The following is a 23,181-nucleotide window of genomic DNA, read 5'->3' on the forward strand; positions in this document are numbered from 1 at the left end:
GCCTCTCCACAGGGAAGAATTTAATAACAAAAATAGGCATAAAAAGACCCCCCCCCCCAGTTGGCCCAAATGCTCAATAAGTTAGGTTGTATGGCTGTGGCTGGTGCGCTGTGGAGACTAGCACCTCCTCCAGATGGCCACGATGTTGGAGTCCGTCAGAGCTGTGAGGTAGCTGAAGGTGGGGTCGGCCACCACCGCGTTCACCATGGTCTTGCTCACTGCCTGCCCCTGCGCCCAGGGCTGGGGCCACTTGAGGATCTGGCCGGGAGAGACGGGGCTGAGTGCACTGCGGTGTCCCCTCCTCCCAGCCGGGGCCGTGCAGAGGCGGCTGCACCGTACCTGGCTCGGGGCTTGCGGGGCTGCTGGCTGTGCAGGCGGCTGCTTCAGGAGGTGCCCGATGTCATAGAGCCACACACTGCCCTCCTCGTCCCCACAGAACACCAGCCCCTTCTCTGCAGTGACACAGGGCACATCAGCGAGGCCAGAGCAGGGCACCCAGCCATGGGGGGGGGGGGCAGGCTCACCTGGGCAGGTGCTGAGTGAGAAGTAGGCCAGGCTGGTTGATGACCACTGCAGCCAGGCCAGGACCACCACGGGCACTGCCGAGCGGCTGCCCCTGGTGCTCCACGTCTGGCTCCAACTCCATAGGCAGATGGTGCCCAGGCTGTTCCCCTTGGAGACTGAGAGGAAGGACAGGCGTGCCCAGGCTGGCTGGCCCCACAAGCCAAGCCCCCACCTCCCAGGGAGGCACGCACCCAGCCCACTCACCCACGACATCTTCATTCACGAAGGCCAGCCCATCTACTCTCCGGCTTGAGGCCTCTGCGCCCTTGGAGAACACGAACTCCACCTCGCAGGCGCTGGGGAAGGGGCCGCAGAGGGAGACGTTGGTGCCCAGTCCTCTCAACCCAGGCCTGGGGGAGAGCTGAGCATGTGTCAGGTTACAGCTGCGTGGGGCTGGCTGGTGGACAGGGAGCAAGCAGAGGCCACGTTGCCCCTGTGGGCCTGCTGCCTGCCAGCAACTGGGGTCCTGCCCACCAGTCCTGGACACAGGCTGTGCCCTTTTGTACCTGGCAGACTTGCTGACCCCAGGCAGGGAGGCAACGGTCGGGCACAAAACTCTGCACCACAAGTCCCCCTGCTCAAAGGGGACAGCCCCCCACCTCACCCGACCCGCGTTATCCTTCCCCTAGAGACTCTGCCTGCCAGGCGGGGTTTCCAGGATTTCAGGGGACAGAGGCACCCAAGGCTCTGCGAACCCCCCAATTCTCAGATGTTGGTCATGGCCTGTGCTATGCAGATGGGGACATTATGCCAGGACATGGGGTCACGCTGCTGCTCTACAGGGGGACCTGAGCTAGCACTATGGCCTAATAGGTTAAACTTCCATCTAAGGTGTCAGTAACCCATGACCACTGGCTGCCCCACTTCCCATTCAGCTCCCTGCTTCTGGCCTGGGAAAGCAGTCGAAGACGGCCCAAGGACCTGAGACCCTGCACCCGCGTGGGAGACCATGGAGGAAGCTCCTGGTTTTGGATCAGCTCTGCCTCAGCCATTGCAGCCACTGGGGAGTAAGCCAGTGGATGAAGTTATTTCTGCCTTTCCTCCTCTCTTTATATGACTTTCCAATAAAAAAAAAAATCTTTAAAAAATAAGTGAGGTGGTTGTATGGCCTGATGGGCCCACCTTTGCCTGGCTCTCTCCCCCTCCCCCTGCAATCCTCACCGCCGCTTCTGGGGCTGGTCTAACCGCACGTCCCAGCAGCAACAGCCTCCTTCACAGCCGGCCAGCAGGTGGTTATCCGGGCACGAAGCGACAGGGCACAGGCGCAGGGGAATGGAGGTGGCGTCCAGTGTGAGCAGCTGCCTGTGGCCAGGGCAGGGGACAGTGTTAAGCTGTGCGTCTGCAGGGGAGGGGGTGCTCCTTTCCCCAACCCTGCTGCCCCCAGCGTCACCTCGCCTGGAAGTCTTGGTTATCGTCAAGAGCCCCGATGTCCCAGAGGATAATCCGTTTGTCATAGGAAGCGGCTGAGGGAGGAGACAAAAGGATAGGTGGCCCTCCGCTGTCTGGCAGTCAGCCCCAAGGCCTGCTGCAGCCCCACACTGGTACCACTGCCAGTACCACAAGCTACCTTGTGGGGTAACCACCCTGGAGGGTCGGGGGTGTCTGCCCAGATCACTGACAGAACTGGGTGACCCCAGAACAGGCCGAAGCCCTGCCCAGCCTGCAGGGGAGATGGGCGGGGCACCAGGGTGGCCATAGGGGGCATGGGGCCGCCAGGGCAGAGCGGGCCTTACTGAAGAGGTGGCTCTCGTGAGTTGGGCTGAAGCAGAGTGTAGCGATGGCCTTCTTGTGGGCCCGGATGACCCCGCAGCAAAAGCCGGCACGCACGTGTAGCAGCCGCACCAGGCCCCGCAGGCCCGCGGCCGCCAGCACACTCCAGCGCTTCTTATGGCCTGCCTGTGTGACCACTGTCAAGGTTGTCCAGGCCACTGAGAAGAACTCCTGGGGAGCAGGGCACAACAGGGGAGGGTCACAGGGGCTCGGCCACGGGGAGGACCACACACATTCTAAGGCTGGAAGCAGAGGGGCCTGCTGTGACCCAGCCCGCACCCTCCATTCCAGGGCACCCGTCTGCTCTGCAGGGCTGGGCCTGGCGCTCACCTCGCCTGGCACCTTGTACTTGTGCAGCACGATGCCCGTCTGGCAGTCCATCACGCACACGGCCTCCCCGCCGCAGGTGGCCACGGTCTGGGACATGGCCCCTGAGGGCCCTGTGGCGAGGGGCTCAAGCTGAGCGGAAACCTCTGGCAGCTCCCGCCTCCGATGCCCTCCTGGCCTGAGGCCACGTTCTCAATTCTGTCCCCTCACTGGGCAGTATACCCTCCTAGTCAAAAGAACCGTGTTCTGGGACAGGTGTCCGGGTCTGACAGTTAAAGAAACCCATAGTTGGGGCACCTGGGTTCAAGTCCCAGCTCTGATCCTGAGGCCAGCTTCCTGCTAAGGCACACCCTGGGGTGGCAGCCCATGTGACTGGGCCCTACATTTCCTGCAGGAGAGCTGCAGGGTCCCTGGCCTGGCCTCAGCAGGGGTTGCTGGCAGCATCGGGACAGTCAGCAATAATAAAAAGCATACATCCCAGCACCACTCGCGCCCTGGACGCACCGTCCTCTGGGGCCGGCTCGAAGGCGCAGGCCCACAGCTGGGTCTGCAGGTCTCCAGGACTGTTGTTCTTGCTGTGGCACTGCAGGAAGTGCAGCGGCTCCAGCTTCAGGGCAGGCTGCAGGGGCAGAGGGCATCAGGGACTGTCCCCCTCCAGGGCCTTCCTCCTCCCTCCTCCCCCACTGTCTCGCTCTCCATCCTCCATCCCCACCAGGCCCTGGCTCCTGTGCCCCACCCTGCTCCCGACTCTGATCCCTTGTCCAGCATACCTCGCTGTCCGAACCTGCGGGGCTTCCCTCCCTCTGGGCAGACTGGGAGGCGCGTACCCGCTTGGGGGTAGGCGGGCCTGCTGGGACGTCATCTGGCCGCTTCAAGGCCGTCAGCTTGGCCTACGGAGGGGGCCTGGTGACCCAGGAGTGCCTGCCTGTGGCAGGGTGGCCTGTGCTCTCCCATGGGTGCAGGAGCCGAAGGATGGCTCAAGGTTGCAGGGGGACAGAGCTGACCCCCTTTCCGTATCTCTCCACGGCAGGAAGGGCCGGGGTTCTGGAGACCTCCCGTGTGCTGGACACATGTACCTTGGCCTTGCCAGCAGCTGCAGCTTGTGGGGGCTTTTCTGGGACGCTGTCCCCCTGTGCCCCCCAGGCGGCCACCAGCTCCTCGGAGATGATCCGCACCTGGTGTTGGAGGGGGAGGTCACCAAGAAGCTCCCAAAGCCACACACCAACCAACAGGGCCGTCTTCCCTGTCCCACCCCAGTGCCCACAGCCCTGTGTGGGGCAGCCGCACGCCATGCGAGCCAGCAAGGAGACTGGGCCAGGGGCCAGCTCGGAGAAGGGAGGACGTACCCGCCACTGGGTGAAGGCGCTGAGGGACTGGGGCCCGTAGCGGACATCCCTGACCGCAGACTTCACAAAGTCAGCCTGTACCTTCTTGGTCTCCTTGCCTGGGCCCAGGGTCTCCTTGAACTTCTCCCAGTGAGCTGTGACCTGGGGCGGGAGGGACCAAATGAAGGCAGAACCGGGCTGGGCCCTCCCAGGTGTGGCCACTTTATCCACTGCCTACTGGCAGCTGCCCCCTGCCCGCAGCCCTGTTAGCTGCAGCGTGCACACGGCCGCCTGCCACCCACCAGGGTCCCCAGCCTCACCCTGTTGGTCAGCTCGCGGTTCAGGCTCTGCACCTGAGTGCAAGTCGAGGAGGTGTCCTTGCCATTGAGCTTGCGAAGTGTGGGCAGGAGAAAGCACACTTTGAAGTTGTCACTGACCTGGGTGGGCGGCGGACAGAAGGGCGTTCTCAGGAGGCTGCAGCCTGCTCAGCCGGGGGTGGGGGGATAGGGAGAGGTGGGAGGGGGCGTCCCCCCCGGGGGCTTTTCCCCTCTACACACCGTCAGGAAAGGGTTGCCCTCCACGTAGAGCTCCTCCAGAAGCGGGAACTGGCAGAAGGCCGTGATGTCGGTCAGCTGGTTGTTGGCGCAGCGCAGCACGCGCAGGTGCACCAGGCCCAGCTCGGGCGGCAGCGTCTCCAGCTGGTTGTCGGTCAGATCGAGCTCCTGCAGCTGCTGCAGGCGGCTCAGCAGCCTGGGGTCTAGGTGCTCGGTGAGCAGCTGCAGCCCGGACAGGCTGCGGAAGGCGGGGGGCAGGCGGCGTTGGCTCGGGCGCGCACAGCTTCCCCACCCAGTACGTTAAGCTCGCAGCCGACATGGCGCTCCCCAGGGCTGTCCCCCTGCTCCAGGACGGGTCTCCCCGCCATGTCCCGAGGGGCTCTAGCGAGCCCCAACAGGTGGCTCCAATCAAAACAGTAACCCTCGCAGCCCGCTTTCTCCGGGGCTGCGGCCGCGCGCATCCCTGCCGCGGGAACCGTTTGGCGGGAACGGCCGCCCAGCGCCTCCGCCCGGGAGCAGGGGAGCTAACCGGCGCCTCCGGCTCGCAGACCCCGACCCAGGGCAAGCAGGGGACCCGGCCCGCCTCCGGCGGCCACAGCCTCGGCCCGACCAGCCTCCACCCGCCCTCGGTCCCCTTCTCACTCCAGGCTCCGGATCCTCCCCAGTCGGTCGCTCTTGGGTCTTCCACGCTGCAAGAGAAGGCGCGTCGAGAGGGGCGCCATGACGCTCCCGGGGTAGCCAGAAAGCCAGAGCCCGGGAGGCGTTGCCGACCGAGTTCCCTAAGGCGGCGCAGGCAGCCGCGACCGGAAGGAAGCGCGGCCGAGAGCCTCGTGTCCCCAGCGCGCGGACTACAACTCCCGGCGGCCCCCGGGGCTCCGCGCCTGCGTCCTGGCCAGCGCGATGGCGACCGCGGCGGCGGCGGCGGCCGAAGCCCCCGAGCCGCTCCGGGAATGCGGCTGCAAGGGCATCCGGACCTGTCTGATCTGCGAACGGCAGCGCGGTGGGTTCCCGCCCTGGCAGCTCTTCCCGCAGGTAGGGGCTGGGAGAGGAGCCGCGCCCCTCAAACCCGCCCTGCGTAATGGGGAGGCTGAGGCCGCCACCATTTAGCCGGGATGGAAGCCCGACTGGGGACAGGTGCGCGCGCCCGGGGGAAGGCGCCGTGATGTCCCGGGTGAGGGGCAAGAGCCTGACCGCTGGACGGAGAGCGCGCCTGGAGGTCAAATGTGGATCTTTATGAAGGAAGGGAGGCTGGGAAGCCGGTGGACAATACTGCACCCCATGAGCAGGGCACAAGTGGCGCGACTGCCACCGTGAGCCCCCAGCCCCCAGCCTGGGCTCTAGACACCCCCGGAGCATGGAGGACGCTGTGTCGAGGTCAGGAAGAGGGAAGTCAGCCCAGGTGTGCGAGCAAGGAGGCGTGGCCAGGCGCGGTGTCCTGGGCTCCGTGCGGGGCATGGGTGGTCAGCTTTAGGGAGGACCAGCATTGTGACTCTCGGGTGCAACATGAGAACCTTGGGTCCTTGGGTCGTGGCACAGGAGCTGGGGCCCAGAAGACGCAGCGAGCGGTTCAAGGCCTCGGCGGGGGTCGGAGTGAGTCGGGGTCCAGGGCCAGGCATAGCTTCTTCCCTTCCCAGTCGGGGAGAACCTGTGCGGCCTGTGGGGAGGGGCGGTGCAGGTGACAGAGCAGAGGGGGCTCCTGGGCAGGATGGGGGGGCTCCAGCGAGCATCCATCTGACAGAGTAGGGTTCCCCCAGACATCCTTGGAGGGGCGTGAGGCTGGTGGGGTTTGGGGTGAGGGGGCAGCCTGGGGCTCCCTGGAAGCAAACGCTGGAGGCGATGGGCGCGGACCACTAACCGGAAGAGCCATCTCGGCGCAGGCAGAGGATGCTGCTCTCCCCTTCTGCCTTCCTGAGGCTGTGCTGCCATGGCAACAGGGAGCACATGGCCGGCTGGCTGGCTGCCCGCCTCTGGCCTTCAGGAGGCACTTGGCTCGGGATGGAGAGGCAGGACTGTCCGGGCTTCCAGACCCGGAGGAGGGGAGACGGCCTGTGACCCCCACTCCCACCTCCTACCTGCAGAGAACACAGCAGTTCCTGTACTGCCCAGACACCGGCTGGGCCGTGGGGGCCACCGACTCGGACTTCGAGGGCTGGGCCTTCCCCTTCCCCGGGGTGACGCTCATTGAAGACTTCGTGACCCGGGATGAGGAGGCCGAGATGGTTCGGCTGATGGACCGGGACCCCTGGAAGCTCTCCCAGTCGGGACGCAGGAAACAGGTGCGCTCTGGGGCGGGGGGTGGTGTGTGTGTTGGGGGGTGCTGAGAACCTCTGCCCCTCACTCCTGCTGCCCCTCGTGGCTGGTCCTGAGTCACACACTGGGCTGCCCCTCACATTATCACACACTGCCGACTCATACCACGGCTGGGCAAGGGCCACAGTCAGCACTGGAAGGGGCAGGGGGCCGAGGCTAGGGGTGCTGCTGCAGCAGGAGTGAGCTCCAGGGTCCTGGGACCCAAGCAGCTGTCCCCACCTCTGCCTGCCTGGGCTTCTGCCCACCCTGCAGTGCAGCGGCTTCCTCAGGAGGGCCACTCGCCCCGCGGTCTGGGTCACCTGGGCCACCTCTGTCCCTTGCTGAGCCCTGCCCTTCTCCCTCCATTCAGGGACTTCTGCCACACTCAGCCGCCTGCCCCCTTTCTGTCCCCCGCCCCCTTGCAGGACTACGGCCCCAAGGTCAACTTCCGGAAGCAGAAGCTCAAGCCTGCGGGTTTCTGCGGCCTCCCGGACTACAGCCGCGAGGTGGTGCGCAGGATGGGCCTGTACCCGGGCCTGGAGAGCTTCCGGCCGGTGGAGCAGTGCAACCTGGACTACTGCCCCGAGCGGGGCTCGGCCATAGACCCGCACCTGGACGACGCCTGGCTCTGGGGCGAGCGCCTGGTGAGCCTCAACCTGCTCTCGGCCACCGTGCTGTCCCTGTGCCGCGAGGCGCCCGGCAGCCTGCTGCTTGGCCCGGCCCCGGCCGCCGGCCCCGAGGCGCCCACCGACAGCCTCATTGCCCCCAGCCGCTCGGTGCCGTGCCAGGAGGTGGAGGTGGCCGTGGCCCTGCCCCGCCGCTCCCTGCTGGTGCTCACGGGCGCTGCGCGGCACCAGTGGCAGCACGCCATCCACCGCAGGCACATTGAGGCCCGCCGCGTGTGTGCCACCTTCAGGGAGCTGGCTGCCGAGTTCCGGCCCGGTGGGCGGCAGCAGGAACTGGGCCAGGAACTGCTGGGCCTCGCGCTGTCCTTCCAGGGCAGGCCTGTGTGAGCCGCTGCCACCCTGCTACCGCATCAGCGCTGTTTGGGAGGGCCGTGCTCACCTGAGTTCACAGAGTGTTGGTTCCACTTCCTCTGCCCCTTCCGTGCCCTGATCCAGGATTCGCCCCTGCTGCCGCACGAGCTGCTGTAGGAGCTGACACTGTGGAGCTTAGCCTGGGTCGGGCCGCCCTCCTCACCGGCTTGCTGTGAAAAAGAAACCTCCCCTCCCAGGAAACTGCGAGGCTGTCCACTTTGTGGGGTGCTTCCCTGGGCAGGCCTGGCCATCAGGTGCAGGGCAGGCCTGGGAGGTTGAAGGGATGTGGCTGGCCAGCCCTCCCTGTGGCTGCCCCCAGGGTGGGCTCACCACCCCCTGGGGGATCAGGGCCTGGTCTCTGCCGCTGGGATCTGGCTGGGGGTTGCTGCAACCCAGCTTTGGGGCTTTGATGTGGGGAGCATCTGGGGGGCTGCCGATGGGAAGGATGCCTGGGTTTCTGGTGGCTGGGTGACAGACACCACCTCTCTGTGGGACCCTAAGGACAGAGGCAGGCCGCTCCCAGGGCTCTGGGTCTCTCCCTGCTGCATAGGGTACGGGATGGGGGAGGGTTGGTGAGCAGTTGAAATGCTGTGCCAAGGTAGGGCCGACTGGCCCCTCGGCGACCTGCAGGACACGTGGAGGGAGTCACTGTGGTCTGTAGCAGCCCCAGGCCTCTAGGCCACCCTGTATCCCTGCACCCCACACTCCATACCATGGGAACTGCTGCTTTGTGCACTGACCCCTGGGAATCTCTAGGCTGGACGTGCCGGACAGCTCCTCTCTGGCACAGCAGGGGCTTCCTTGTGGCCCTAGAGGTGGCTGCCATGTAGACAGCCTGGACACTGGCCCCATGACTACAGGGACCCGAGCTTGAGTGCCTTCCCTCCCGGAGGCCTCCAGGACCTTCTGAGGGTGTCAGATGGACTGCCCACATGTGGCTACTGCTCCAGTTCTGTGTTGTTGGCTGTGCCCTGCACCAGGGGTGTCTCCATTCCCTCGGGGGGGGGGGGGGCTGATGCTGGCAGCTCACAGCCCATCTGAGCCCACCTGCCCCTGCTGGGGAGAAGCCTGCGTCACCCCACCAGGGCAGCGACAGGTGATGGGCTCACGCACCAGGGGGAGGGCCAGTGGCTGCCACACGTGCCCTGCCCTGCCCTGCCCTGGTGGCGTCCCAGTAGCATAAAGAACCCCAAGTATCTTTCACTAATTTATTCAGCTCCATCCAGGGCCGGTGTTTCAGAGGCCCACCCTGTGGGATCAACAGGGGTCGTGTGAATGGCTGGTGCAGGCAATGGCCACAGATGGTCCTCCATGGTCTGTCCACTGCCGGCCTTCTGACTTGGCCGTTTCTAAAAGACAAATCCATGCCTTCTAGGGCGTGTGAGTGTAGCAGGGTGCACGCTCTGACAGTGCCAGCAGCTTTTCCTTGTGGGAAGCTGGGGCAGGCCGGTACCAGCTCAGCTCGGCCTGCTGCACCTTGGCACACTGTTAACCCAGGCTAGACTCCAGGAAGCCATACAGGCTCTGGCTTCATGCCATCAGCCAGGTTACCTGGCTCTTCCCAGGGCTGGGAGGGTAGCACCATGCCGTGTTGTTCCTGTGTCCCGTCATGTTGCTGTAGTTCCACTGGACACGCTGCCCATCAGCTGCCAAGCCTGGCTGGGGCAGCTCCTCTGCACTCAAGCCCTGCTCCTGGGTCTTTGCAATGCCCTTGCCTGACCAATGCTGCCAGGAAACCTACCTGGGAGCGAGGCTCAAACTACAGCTGCCTAAACTGGAACCTCCTGATTCAGCCCGAGCGCACTGGCCACAGTCTCGCACCTTGCCGGAGTTCCACTTTTGCCAGGGCAGCACCAGGTGATCACAGTATTCGGGTGGGAGGCCAGCTGTGGTCCTGGGCTGCCTGGCGGGGCCCTGCCAGCAGTCACACCACCTGCAGGCTGCGTTCGTGCCCGTCCAGCTGCACCTTGAGCTTGTGCAGTTCCTCGATCTCGCGGTTGTGGCGCTCTGTCTTGTGGCGCACCAGCGAGCGGTAGAAGTGCATGGTGAAGACCACGAAGATGAGGCCCACAGGCACCATGATGATGGTGGACACCAGAGCCGCCTGCCAGCCAGTGTGGCCACCGGGGCCCGGCAGGGGGCCGGCCTGGGGCCGCGCGTCCACAGGCAGGAACTTGATCCAGCACAGCAGCACCACCTCAGCCAGGAAGAGCAGGATGCCGAGCACGGTGGAGAAGCCCCAGGCCAGCTCAATGTAGGGGTGCATGCGTTCGTGCGGGGACTCGCTGATGGAATTGAGGTTGTGGATGTTACTCACGGCCTCCACGTTGGGCAGGATGCAGGTGCTGATGAGCAGCGCGAACAGGTGCACAGCCACCAGCACCGTGGTGCAGGCGCTGAAGGCGATGAGCAGCGGCCGTGGGTACTGGTACTGTGTCTCCAGCTGCACCTCCACCATGGCCACCTGCAGGACAGAGGGGCTGGGCTGGGCTGAAGCCTCAAGAGGGTACTACTTTTTTTTTTTAAGAAGATGTGTTTATTTGAAAGGCATAGCAACAGGGAGGGAGGAAAGAAACAGAATGTCCCCCTGCTAGTTCACATTCCAAGTGGCCACTTCAACCAGGTTAGGGCCAGGCCGAAGCCAGGAGACAAGAGCTCGAACCTCGTCTCCCACATGGGTGCTAGGGGACCTGCTACCTTCCAGGCACATAAGCAGGGAGCTGGGGCAGGGAAGCAGCAAGACTCAAACCTGGCATTCTCATGGGATATTGGGATGAGGGCTGCCAGCTTTGCCTATTGTACCACCTTGCCAGTCCCTGGCTGTTCAAATGTTTCAGGGGTGAGCATTGTGATGCAATAGGTTAAACTTCGGCCTGCAGTGCCAGTATACTGAATGGGTACTGGTTTGAGTTCTGGCTACTCCACGTGTGATCCAGCTCCCTGCTAATGGGCTGCGGACGCAGCAGAGGATGGCCCAAGGGTTTGAGACCCTGCACTCACATGGGAGACCATTCCTTTCTGGGTGCTTCTGGTCCCACTCTGCACTGTACTCCCAGAGTGCATCCTAGGGGGCAACAGGTTAACGGCTCAGGGATGTGGTCTCCCCACACGGAGACCAGGATGGAGTTCGGGGTTCCTGGCCTCAGCCCAGCCTCTGGCTGCTGCAGCAGATGAGACATTTCCGTCCAGCCCTCCCAGGCTCTCCACATCCCACCCTCTCATCAACCCAATGGCGCCCTCCCAATCCACCACCCCACCCTGGCACCGGGGATTGTCCCCACGAGGGCCTACACCAGGCCCATGAATGTTCCAGCAGCCACTGCCTAGTGCTCGTAAGGTAGGATCCAGAATGGTCGAGCAAGGGCGCAGGAGAGGCCGGCTGCTCAGCCTCGCACTGCATCGGGCCATGGCCACGCGGGAGAATGGGACTACCTCTGACCTCCGACCCTGGCCCCCGCCAGCAGGTCCCGGGAGGCCAGGAGTGGCTCCAGTCCTTGGGTCCCTGCCACCCACCTGGGAAACCTGACCTGTGCTCCTGGCTCCCACTTCACCCACGGTCCCATACTGGCCACTGCAGGCATGTAGGGAGCGAACCAGCACACAGAACTTCTCTCATTTCTCTTTCTCTCTAATCCTTAAATAGTTTTTTGTTTTGTTTTGTAAAAGAAGGTAGAGGATTTCTACCACTGTTTTTTTGCCTAACAGATCTGACCCATCCCTGGTTTTTAAAAAAGAATATTTATTTTTATTGGAAAAGCAGATATACAGAGAGGAGGAGAGACAAAGGAAGAATCTCTGTCCACTGATTCACTCCACAAGTGGCCACAATGGCTAGAGCTGAGTCAATCTGAAGCCAGGAGCCAGGAATTTCTTCTGAGTCTCCCACACGGGTGCAGGGTCCCAAGGCTTTGGGCTGTCCCCCACTGCTTTCCCAAGCCACAAGCAGGGAGCTAGATGGGAAGCGGGGCTATTGGGATTACAACTGGTGCCCATATGGGATCCCAGTGTGTTCAAGGCAAGGACTTTAGCCAATATGCTATCGTATTGGGCCCCATCCCTGATTTTGTACAAAAACTGAGGAAGGGGTGTGTGTTGAACGTAGCAGTTAACGCTGTGTAGGCTGCTGTGTCCCCAACTCGGAGTACCTGTGTTCAAGTCCCTATTCTGCCTGCACCTGCCTGCCAGCTCTCTGCCAGTGTGTACCTGGGGCCAGGCACTTGGTCCTTGTCCCACTCTCAGGGGGCTTGGAGTGGGTCCCGGGCTCCCAGCAGAAGCCTTGCTGCTCCCTGTTGGCCCACCGCCCCTCCCTGTGCAGGGTGTAGCCCTGGATGTTGCAGGCATTTAGGGAGTGAAACAGCAGATGAGAGAGCTCTGGTCTCTTTCTGCCTTTCAAATACATAAAAATTTAGAATAGAACAAGCTGCCATCTACTTAAAAAAATAGGAGTCAGTGACAAAGTGACTCCTTCACAACTTCCTTCAGCAATTACCCTCCTGGGAGGGAGGGACCCAGCCCCGCACCTTGCCTGGGCTGCTGACCAAACTGGTGAATGGCAAAGCACATCGTGTTCTTGGGGGACCAGAGCCCCAGAAACAGCTCAGCAGCCATAAGGGCTGGGGCCTTAGAGAAAAGCCAAGAACACACAGGTGCGTCATGTTCGCAGCACAGTGGGCTAGGCTGCCCGTTGTGATGCCGGCCTCCCCATAACATAGCACTGGTTTCAGTCCTGGCAGATCTGCTTCCAATCCAGCTCCCTGTCCTCTGCCTGGGGAGGCAGCAGATGAGAGCCCGCATGTCTGGGCCGCTGCCACCCACGTCGGGGAGCTGGACATGGCCCAGCCCTGGTTGTTGCTGCAGCTATCTGTAAGAGGAACCAGCACATTCACTATCTAAGCTCCTCCCTTCTGCTCTTTCATATAAATATTTCAAACTCTAAAACAGCAGAAAGCAAAGAGCAGCTGCCCGACACTGGCTAAGGGTGGGTGTCCTTCCACGGATCCCACGGGGCCCTGCAGTGCCGGCTGGCACACCATGGATGGGGCCCGAGGCAAGGTGCTGCCAGCTACTCAGCACTTTGGGATTGCAAGGCAAGAGGCAGGGACGCGAGAGCCTGTAGAGGCACACAGCCAGATGGTGGGTGTGCCTGTGCCCACGCAGACCGGTGGCCCTGGAGGAACTGTGCTGCTGTGGCAAGGGAAGGATCTGGGGTGGGTGGTGCCCTGGGCTGGCGCCCACACTCACTGTCCAGCTGACACAAAGAGGGGCCCGGCAGGGCAAGCTGGCTGGCTATGCTCTGACCAAAGTCCTGCAAGCACGCAGCAGTGGTTTCCTTTTGTCAATACGTATTTACCATTTATTTGAAAGACAGAGTTGGAGATGGATCTCCCATCCATCTGCTGGCTCTCTCCCCAAATGGCAGCAAAAGCTGAGGTTGGAGCAGGCCGAAGCCAGGAGCCAGGAACTTTTTCCAGGTCTCCCATGGGGGTACAGGGCCCCAAGCCCTTGGGCCAGCCTCTGTTGCTTTCCCAGGTTATTAGCAGGGAGCTGGATGAGAAGTGGAGCAGCCGAGACTTGAACAGGAGACCTGTGTTGGATGCTGGTGCTGCAGCTGGCAGCCTTGCCTGCAGCAGTCTGATGATGTGCATCTGTCACTAATGTTCCCCATTCACAGACTGAATGACACCTGAGTTGGCAAAGGACTGTTCACACAGCAGGTGCAGATATGCTGGCTTCTAGAAGAGGGCAAGAGGTCTGGGACTTCTCCAAGCTGCTGGTGCCAAGGATACACCAGTAACACGGGAAAGAAAAGAGGGCCTGGCACGATAGCATGTTGGCTAAAGTCCTCACCTTGAACACACCGGGATCCCTATGGATGCTGGTTCTAATCCTGGAAGCTCCACTTCCCATCCAGCTCCCTGTTTGTGGCCTATGAAAACAGTGGGGGACAGCCCAAAGCCTTGGGACCCTGCACCCGTGTGGAAGACCTGGAAGAGGCTCCTGGCTTCAGATTGGCTCAGTTCCAGCTGTTGCGGCCGCTTGGGTAGCAAACCATCGGATGGAAGATCTTCTGTTTCTCTCCTCCTCTCTGCTGTATATCTGCCTTTCCAATTGAAAAAAAAAGAAAGAATAAGCCTGGACAGGGTGCAGTGCAACGGCTCAGCAGCTAAATCCTCACCTTTCAAGCACCAGGATCCCATGTGGGCACCAGTTTGTGTCCTGGTTGCTCCACTTTCCTTCCAGCTCCCTGCTTGTGGCCTGGGAAAGCAGCTGAGGACAGCCCAGAGCCTCAGGACCCTGCATCTGTGTGGGAGACCCAGAGGAAGTTCCTGCCTCCTGGCTTCAGATCATCTCAGACTACTGAAGCCATTTGGGGAGTGAACCAAAGGATGGAAGGAAGATCTTGTTCTGTCTCTCCTTCTCTTTGACAATCTGCCTTTCCAATAAAATAAAAACATTTAAATATATATATAATAGGCTGCTGGGGAAAACATTGTTGTGGTTTTTAGGTTCCATTTTATTTATTTACCTGAGATAGTGCGGGCCCCTAGCCCCTGGTTCACTCCCACATGTCCACGATGGGCAGGGCTGGGCCAGAGGGCCCCAGGAAGCAGGACCTCTGAGGCGGGGGGGGGGGGGGGGAGGCTTCCCGTGTGGTTGGTCATGGCTGCTGCCAGGGAGCTGCAGTCAGAAGACCACGCTGGGACCAGGCCTTGGCTCCCCTGAGGATTCTGGGAGGGGACACAGGCGTGGACTAGGGCCTTAGCTGCTGGGCTCAACTCCCACCCTGTTCGTTTGAACATGGTGCAGACCACAGGTGGAACCAAAGTCACGCACCACATGATTATATGCAGTGGTAATCACATTTAAAACAAAAAAGCCTTTGCTTTCAACTACAGACCTAAAGGCAAATGCACCGCCCTCCAGCTTATGCGGCCGGTCCTGGCTTGCCCTCTGACCACAGAGAACCTCATTTTTCTGAGGGCGGCCAATCCCGGTGACGCAGCAGGATCTGAGGGCCCCAAGGGTGTGGCCTCTGTCCCTAAATTGCACTACCTGTGCTATGAGGGTGCAGAGGCAAGCCCGTGTGGCCCCTCTGAACACGCCATCCCAGGGTGGAGTGGCGGTCCTGACACCTGCACCTCCTACCCAGGGATGTGGAGATAAACCCTGGCCCACACTGCCTCTTGTCCTGGGGGACAGCATAGAGGGAAGGCAGGAGTTAGGGGGCCAGCCAGGTATGCCAGTCTGCCACCCTGCAGGGCCACTAATCCCAGCTGACCCCTCATTTCCTGCTCAAACCCCTCAAAATTCCAAACATGGGGTGTCCCTGAGATCAGGTAGCTGTAGGCCCTCCCATGCTCCTGGCCGAGCAGAGTGAGGCTCGCTGGGCCTTGGAGCCCCGGGGGTCCCTCCCACCAGCCTCTTAGGAACAAAGCTGTCTTCTAAGATCATCCCTGAAGTGCACACCAGTCATGGGGCTGGCATGGCTGGCAGGGCAGCTCCTGTACTCACCATGGCAAAGCCAGAGAGGAGGGCTGAGGTCCGGCTGGAGGCCTTCAACTTGGCCCTGCTCAGGTACAGCTTCCTCCAGGACAGTGCCTGCACTGAGTGGTGGTTGGAGGTGACCAGTTCCAGGTAGCTGCGGCGGACCCAGTCCCGGTAATCCATGCCCTTGTGGCCGGGCTCAGAGCAGGCCGGGGTGGAGGGGTCCGCAGGCACGCTGAGCTCAGCGCTCATGGTGGGAGCCAGGCTGTGAGGGGAGGGAGACATGTTCAGACAGCCTGAAGGGGGATCCAGCCCACCTGGCCTTGGGCAGGCGGGGTCTGCTATGCACACGGCTGGGTCACAGGTGGCATGGCTCCCTTCCGTGGGCCCCAAGCTCTCCCTGTGCCCATCTTGCATCTGCCACCTGCTGCTCAGGGAGGCTGCGGGAGTGTAGTGGAATCCTCAGGCCCGCCCTGCCTGCAGGAGGAGCGGGCTGGAGGGATGATCTTCACGGTACAAAACCAACATATGACTCACAGCATAGCCCCAAATTTCATGCTGATCTTCTCCAGAAAGGGGGCAGTGCTTCCCACAGGACCACTGGCCCAGGTCGTGCCCCAGGCGTTTGCAAAGAGCTGCTCCAGCCCCATAGATTCTAATCTGCACAGTTCCTGCTAAGCACTTGAGTTTATGCAACTCAGGCCCAGCCCCTTGTCAGCTGCAGTGGAAACCTGTTGAAAATGAGAAAGGAGGGCCCGGCGGCATGGCTTAGCGGCTAAAGTCCTCACCTTGAACACACCGGGATCCCATATGGGTGCCAGTTCTAATCCCGGCAGCTCCACTTCCCATCCAGCTCCCTACTTGTGGCCTGGGAAAGCAGTGGAGGACGGCCCAAAGCCTTGGGACCCTGCACCCGTGTGGGATACCCGGAAGAAGTTCCTGGCTCCTGGCTTTGGACCAGCATAGCATCAGCTGTCGTGCTCACTTGGGGAGTGAATCATTGGATGGAAGATCTTCCTCTCTGTCTCTCCTCCTCTCTGTATATCTGACTTTCCAATAAATAAATAAATAAATCTTAAAAAAAAAAGAAAGAAAATCAGAAAGGAAACACACCAACTGGCATGTGTCCACTTGAGGGGACTAAGGGCTTGGGGTTCCTGGGTCCTCTGCTGGCAGACACCTGGGTGGATAACGGCACTGACCAATTGTCAGCAGGACTTGGGAGAATTCAGACCTACATCTCCACCAATGCATGTGGGGATGGGCCACATCCTATGACCCCCAGAGCCAGCCTGGGTGGCCACACTTCAGGACTAATTAACCCACAGAGCTGCCCAAAGGCACAGGCACCTTGCAGTTCATTTGGCCTCAGGGGTCCCCTGGGAGCCCACTTGAGGCACTGCTTCTGATTAACTGGGTGTTTCTGGTGCCAAGGAGTAAGGCTGGGGGTGAGTGGGTAGCTAAAGACAGCAGCTGGGAGGTGCCCACTCTGGAAGGGCCAGACAGGACGCTGGATGCTGTAGGTGGGAAGCTCAACGCACTATCTGATCTCTCAGCCAGGCCACAGAGTCGCCAGGGCTGCCAACTTGGGTGCCTGGATGCATCTCCCCACCCACGCCTGCAGCCAGCAAACACTGCATCACGGGAACCGCCCTTGGAGAAACGTCACAGAAACACAGCTAATCTGTCAGCTGGTTAGTGCCAAATGACTGGAAACATCACCAAGGAGGAAAGACACTTAATTCTCCCTCTTCTCCCTGGGTGTGTGATGGAGCTGGGCCTGCAGGGATCACAGAGACCTGAGGCAGCATGTGGCAGACACAGAGGCTCCTTCTGGGTCTCCATGGCATCTGGCTCCCAGGACGGGGCACCTGAGATGGACGCTGCCCAGTGAGGACAGTGACAAAGGGGCAACTGGCAGCTGGGGAGCTGAGCGCTGCAGTGATGGGCCAGGGCAGAAGGGGGGCAGGTACTATAAGGGACAGAGTTGGGGAAGACTAGGTGAGCCGAGATCACCCTCAAAGGCCTGCGGCTACCCACGTGGAGGAACCCAAGGGGCAGAAAGGCAGCTAGTTGCAGGCACAGGTGTAGGATGGCCACCATGGCATTCCAGAGGGCATGGGGAGCTGTGTATAGAAGCCCCTCAGAGACAGGGTCACAGTGCCAGGCAGGCATGAGGAAAGAGTGCATGGGAGCAGAATGGGTTTTGCTGGGCCAAGGGACACAGGCCAATGCAGAGAAGGACCCGTGGCTTCCACAGTCGGGGGATGCATGGGGTGACAGAGAGAGTGGCTCAGAGACCAGCAGGGAGCCAGGCCAGGTGCCAACCTGAAACTGGAGGTCTGAGGACAGCCTCCCATAGTGGCCAGGGCCCAGTAGATGTCTAAGGATGGGATGGGGTGGCAGGAATGAAGATAAAGAAGCCACTTCCTCCAGGATGGGATTCACAGCCGGGGCGGGGCCTGGGTCCGAGCCCTATTGGGGAGCAGTGGCTGACCCCCACACTGCAGCTAATGCTGGGGCCTGAAGGGCACCATGGAACCCACATCTCTGCCAGGTGGCACCTGTGCCAAAGATGTGCCCCTGGCCAGCCGGCTGCCCCGGGGCCACTGTGTGTGGCCTGCCGGGCAGGGCGCCGGCCCACACATACAGGCCTGCCGAGGGTTTCCACCGGCAGGTTTCCGAGTCTGACTTCCTCTAAACATCTGGGGCACAGGCAACAGCGAGTGGCTCATCACACAGGGGGGAGGGGGGGCGGGGGGCGGGGGGGGGTCCGCCCGCACCTCTGAGGCAGCCCTAGGGACCGCAGGTGGACCCCCCAGCCTCCAGTCCTCTCGGTGGCATCCCGCCAGGGATCCCCCACCAAGGATTACCTGGTCCAACCCCCATCACCCTGCCCAGCAGCCAGCCTCTTCTCCTTCCGCCCATCTTGAGGCGGCTCCTGAGAGAAGTCACCATCCCCTCAGCCAAGGGTCCTTGCTCCAATTCCACCTTAACTGCGTGTGGATTGTTTCCTTCAACCCCCGTGCTTCCCCTCCCCGAATCCTCCGCTCCGAGGGTGGGCGCGCACCCTCTGCTAGCACTCACCGGAGCGGCCCTGGCTCCCTGCAGGCGGCCGTGGGGTGGCTCCGCGGCCGTGTGGCCTTGTGGCCGGGGCGCTGAGCGCGGCCCCCTCCCTCCTTCCGCCCGGCCCGCAGGGTCCCCCCGGGCCCCGCCTGCGCCGGCCCCGCCCCCGCAGGCCAGGCCGCTGCAGTGGCTGCCAAGGCAACGGCGCGCGCCACCACGTGACCCGCCTCGTGGGGTGCGGCGGGCCACGTGACCTCCAGGAGGGGAGGGAAGGTATCTGTGGTCCTAAAGAGGGGGTCCCTGCCCCTCACTGGGACCCTCCTCGGGCCTGGCAGTGTGCATCGCCCCCGGATGCACAGCAATTCCGGTTCCGCAGTGGTGCATGGGGGGACGAGGCAAGCCTGAGTCCTGAGCCCGGGCTGCCACCACAGACCCCAAGCTGGGTTTTCCCTGACAAGCAGCCAGCAGAGCAGGGCCATGGCAGCTCCGCCTGAGGTGGGTCTGAGTGCGGCACAGCTCTGGGGTTCCTGGGGTTCGCCTCGGAGGATGCCAGCATCTCTTCTTGGCCACGTGGGAGGTGCGTAGGTGGAGCAGGGCGTGAGGGGGTCAGAACCGGTAAAGGGCTGGAAGGAGAGGCCCTGGCTGACCACGCCCGAGTTTGCCCAGGGCGTACCACATCTCCCGGCCGCAGTGTGTATGGAAGTGGCTGGCGAGGCGAAGGGTGTCATCTAGCACCCACCCCCCACTCCTTTGCAGCTCAGGTTGGGCAGAGGAGCCCAGTACCTTTTCCGTTGCTGCTGCTGCGAGGCACCTGTCACCCTTGATGAACTCTGCGGTTTTACCAGTGAGCTACTCCAACAGGAAGTGCACACGAATAATTCCCCCAGCAGTGCTGTGGGTTCATGTCAGTCTGCCGGTGCCAGACGGCCCCATGGAGCCCTCCCTGAGTGCCTGGTAGGCTGCCGTGTGCCCTACATAGCATTTTTCCATCTGTCCCAACAGCGTCGGACTGTGACACACTTATCAAGTGGAAGAACAAGTCTGCTCGTGTCTGCCAGTCCAGGTTCTGACACCTGGAAGAACCCAAGGGGACCTTTTCATCCAGGGGCCCTCCTCCCCCCCTTTGGGTCACCCCATGGGAGCCTAACTCCTGCTGCAGGGGCAGAGTCTGTCAGAAGGCTGTTACCTTCCAAAGCTCAGGCTCCCGGCAAGGCGGCCCGGGGACGGGCAGGAAGCACTGTGTGTGCTCCCCCCGGTCACTGACTCAGGCTAGAATGCTTGCTGGCTCCCGTCTCCCACCCGGCGGCTCAGAAGGCTCTCTGCGCTGGCGCGTGTCTCCTCCAGCCCCTGCCAATTGTTCCACAAGCCCAGACAGTGCCCAGAGCCAGTGTGCCAACCAAACATGCTTAACATGAACTGTTTCCTACTGTGGCATGCTGTGATGGAGGGAGATGGGACAGTGGTCAGGGTAGTCAGCGTGCATGCCGACTGGCCCCAGGGGTAGAGTGAAGACTCCCTGGAGGCAGGGCGTCCCTGGAGGCCACAGCTATGCACCCTCTGAACCCCACCAATGTGTGGAAAGTCTGCTGAGCGCAGTCACCTCGCTGCCCTGCTTCCTCTTTGCCCCAGGCCAATCCCCTCAGCCCTGCACTCCCAGGACTGAGCCCTTGCCATCCCCCAGCGGCAGCCCATCTGGGAAAAGCCCACCTCTGGCCCCTTTTCCCCCACTCCTCCTCCTCAACTCTGCAGAGACCCCCTTACCCCTGACAGCCAGACCTCCTGAAGAGACTCCTACTTCTGACTCATCCTTCCAGAGCACAGCCTGGCTCCATTACCCCTTCATGCCTGTGGTCCATTGCCATCAGCCCAACCACACAGCTCAGCCCAAAGGGTGTGTCAGCCCGCCCTGAGGCAATGTCCCATCATCCACCTGGCTGGCGACATCAATCTAGTGCCCCCTCACCAAGGCCATCACCATGCCCAGCTGCTCCCTTTCAGCTGTGCTGGTGGCAGCTCACCATCCTGCTACTCACATGGCCCTACCCTGCCCACACCCAAAGCCTGGATCAGTGTCCAGGCAATGTATGGAGTGCACCCCACTGAGTCCTGCTCCCCACCATCCCTGGCCACCAGTGCTGGCTTTGGGATTCCCACGGGTTCAGCACTTAGACCTGCCCAGTACCTTTTACACAAGCAGCCTCCCAGGGCCTGTGGCAGGCCGGTTTTCCAAAGCACATGCTTTACTGCAATCTGTTAACATGTGTGATTGTAGCTCACCGGAGCCAAGTCTGCTGGACAGTAAACACACAGTACCTACCGGAGGGGAGGCAGAGAAAGAGCTGGCCAGGAACCGGACAGGGCTAGCCTAGCTCCCGCTGAGGAATCCGGGGGTCCTCTCCCTCCCGCACACCTGCTCCTGAAAACAGAGAAGTAAACGTAGCATCACCACGGTGCGTCCTGGGCGGTGGGTATGGAGGGTGTTTACAATGAGCTGTAAACACTGTTAGAACTTCCCCGTGGGCACTTAGTCACCCGAATTCGCAACCACAGGGAGACAGTGGCAGAGTGGCTCTGCGCAGGTACCAGGGAATATGAGCAAGGTCCAATCTTCATGGAGTTAAGGCTCTGTGCAGGGTGTGGGTGCTGGGGTGGCATGAGGTGGCGACTGTGAGACAGGTGCCAGGACCCCAGGGGCAGAGGGAAGGCTCCCTGAAGGCAGGGCATCCAAGCTGTAACCCAGGAATGAAGGTGGTCTGGCACCAGGGAGGGCGCAGGCCACTGTAGCTGCTACTTTGTTCCAAGGGTGGGGCAAGTCACTGGGGACTTGGCCCTCACAGGGTCACTGCTGTGTGTAGGACAGACTGGGGGTAGGCCTGAGCAGGGTGGGATGGGGGAGTGAAGGCACCATCCAGCTGGAGGACACTGGGAATGCAGGTCTGGGGTGCTGAGGCAAAGGCCACACGAATGAGCATCAGTGGCCACCTGCTCACAGATAGCTCTGAGGGAGGGGGATGGGCTAGGCAACAGTGAGGATGGCAGCCCAGAGGAGCAAGGTGGGAAGATGCAGAAAAAAACAGGCCTGCAGCTCAAGTTCATGTCTTCCCATCCTGAACCCAAGGTTCCCACTGGAACTACAGGGCAGGCTGTCAAGCAGACAGCTGCATGGGGCAGTCCAGACCCCGCAGACAATCAGGAGCCAGGGCGGGTGGTGTTCCAAGTCATGGCATGGTGCTGCATGCAGTGGAGCACAGGAGACTATGTACCACTCACCCCACAAAGAGCCCAAGCACAGAAGCCAGTGAAGGGGGGCAGGACGTGAACAGTGACACTGGACTTGGCAGGACTAGAAGTTTTCAGTGGACACTCAAGGCAAAAATCGGGTTGGATAAAGTGGAAGGGGGTGGTACAGTAAGCCAAGCCTCTACCTGCAGCGCCAGCTCCTGTCCCAGCTGCCCCACTGCCCATCCAGCTCCCTGCCTGTGGCCTGGGAAAGCAGTCGAGGACGGCCCAAAGCCTTGGGACCCTGCACCCATGTGGGAGACCCAGAAGAAGCTCCTGATTTTGGATCAGCTCTTGCCATTTATGGCCACTTGGAAAGTGAACTAGTGGATGTAATGGTTCTTTTTCTGTCTCTCCTTTCTCTGTAAAATAAATCTTTAAAAAGAAAAGAACAACAACAAAAAGCTGAAGGCATGGAAGTGGAGAGGATGCTGGAAAGAGCTGGGATGGAAAGAAGAGATGCGGGTGGGGTACCCAGATGGGATACGGGCTACTTCCTGGTGGCTGCTGGCTGACAGGAACGGGCAGGCAGGGGCATGGCCTTGGCCGAGAGCTTCTGCCTTCCCTGGACTCTGGGCGACAGGGACCGTCAAGGGGAGACGCCATAGGAAAGCTGCCTTTAGAAATGGTTCTCGAGGATTGGAAGGCCACTGCCAAGACCCAGGGGATGCCAGGGGATGCCGCAGCCCTGTGTGTGTCCCCATGCCTTTGTGAAGCTAAAGTGCAGGCACCAAACAGCACAATAATGGGGCAGTAAGAGTCGAGCACTCAGCTTTGGGAGCACTTCTAATTCCTGCATGCTTCCTGTCCAGGTGCTGTGCCCCACAAAGTCACCACCGGCATGGAGCTAGGCTCCTGGGAAAGGGTGGCGTGGGGTCCCTGTGAGCCTCGTACCACATGTCTCTCTTCAGACACATCAGCTGACACACCTGGCTGACTTGGCTGCCCTGAGCTCACAGCAGAGCTGGCCGAGCACTGCGTCCTCCACAAGGTGCACCACAGCTCTCCTGCGTGCTCGGGCACTAGCAGCAGTCAGTGGCCAATTCAGCAACAACCCCCACACACACCAAATCTACCCCTACCCTGGCCCCCTTTGCCCCTCAGGTGTGGGCTGCAGTTTCCAGACAGCTCACACAGCAGATGGACACTGCAGCCACTGGCTGGGTCAAATCCCAACTCTGCCACCTGCTGGCTGGGCATACTGGCCATTTCCCCAGAGCTCTGCCTGGCAGAGCCTATAGGAAAGCTGGTGGAGGGGCAGAGCACTCCTTTATTTTTTTGTTTGAGAGGCAGTGAGATGGAGAGGGAGAGCTCCCATCTGTTCGTTGACTCCTTCAAATGCCCACAGCAGCCAGGGCTGTTCCGGGAGGCAGGCAGGAGCCAGGAATTTCATCCAGATCTCCTCGCTGAGAGGTGGGGACCCAAGCACCTGAGCCGTTGCCTGCTGCCTCCTCTTGCATGGCACACATGAGCAGGCCACCAGGT

The 23,181-nt window shown here is 61.4% G+C and overlaps 3 protein-coding genes across 7 annotated transcripts; 1 reads left to right on the forward strand and 2 right to left on the reverse strand.

Moving 5' to 3' along the window:
• Positions 1-5: 5 nt before the first annotated feature.
• LRWD1 (leucine rich repeats and WD repeat domain containing 1) lies at positions 6-5,329 on the reverse strand. Of its 4 annotated transcripts, none has more exons than XM_040972841.1 (15): positions 5,183-5,329; positions 4,544-4,778; positions 4,307-4,423; positions 4,008-4,148; positions 3,738-3,836; positions 3,432-3,551; positions 3,166-3,280; positions 2,665-2,765; positions 2,298-2,505; positions 1,955-2,027; positions 1,726-1,866; positions 769-860; positions 525-680; positions 340-452; positions 6-258 (listed from the first exon to the last, which is right to left on the reverse strand). In XM_040972841.1, exons 1-15 carry the CDS (start codon positions 5,260-5,262, stop codon positions 118-120), a joined length of 1,932 nt encoding a protein of 643 aa, XP_040828775.1. In that variant the 5' UTR covers positions 5,263-5,329; the 3' UTR covers positions 6-117. The 4 variants fall into 4 exon arrangements, with proteins under 4 accessions (XP_040828775.1, XP_040828774.1, XP_040828773.1 ...); XM_040972840.1 differs by having other exon boundaries at positions 2,665-2,774; XM_040972839.1 differs by having other exon boundaries at positions 340-680; positions 2,677-2,774.
• Positions 5,330-5,452: 123 nt separating this feature from the next.
• ALKBH4 (alkB homolog 4, lysine demethylase) lies at positions 5,453-8,062 on the forward strand. Its single transcript, XM_040973810.1, has 3 exons — positions 5,453-5,540; positions 6,619-6,816; positions 7,255-8,062. The coding sequence occupies exons 2-3, from the start codon at positions 6,757-6,759 to the stop codon at positions 7,840-7,842; spliced, it is 648 nt and encodes a 215-aa protein (XP_040829744.1). The 5' UTR covers positions 5,453-5,540; positions 6,619-6,756; the 3' UTR covers positions 7,843-8,062.
• A 1,327-nt stretch (positions 8,063-9,389) lies between these two features.
• On the reverse strand, positions 9,390-22,392 carry ORAI2 (ORAI calcium release-activated calcium modulator 2). Of its 2 annotated transcripts, none has more exons than XM_040972846.1 (3): positions 22,384-22,392; positions 15,379-15,621; positions 9,390-10,330 (listed from the first exon to the last, which is right to left on the reverse strand). In XM_040972846.1, the coding sequence occupies exons 2-3, from the start codon at positions 15,601-15,603 to the stop codon at positions 9,791-9,793; spliced, it is 765 nt and encodes a 254-aa protein (XP_040828780.1). In that variant the 5' UTR covers positions 15,604-15,621; positions 22,384-22,392; the 3' UTR covers positions 9,390-9,790. The 2 variants fall into 2 exon arrangements, with proteins under 2 accessions (XP_040828780.1, XP_040828779.1); XM_040972845.1 differs by lacking the exon at positions 22,384-22,392 and adding an exon at positions 18,439-18,515 and having other exon boundaries at positions 15,379-15,616.
• Positions 22,393-23,181: the final 789 nt, after the last annotated feature.

Source organism: Ochotona curzoniae, unplaced genomic scaffold, assembly GCF_017591425.1.
Source record: "Ochotona curzoniae isolate NIBS_2020 unplaced genomic scaffold, NIBS_Ocur_1.0 contig_2321, whole genome shotgun sequence".
NCBI classification, from domain to species: domain Eukaryota; kingdom Metazoa; phylum Chordata; class Mammalia; order Lagomorpha; family Ochotonidae; genus Ochotona; species Ochotona curzoniae.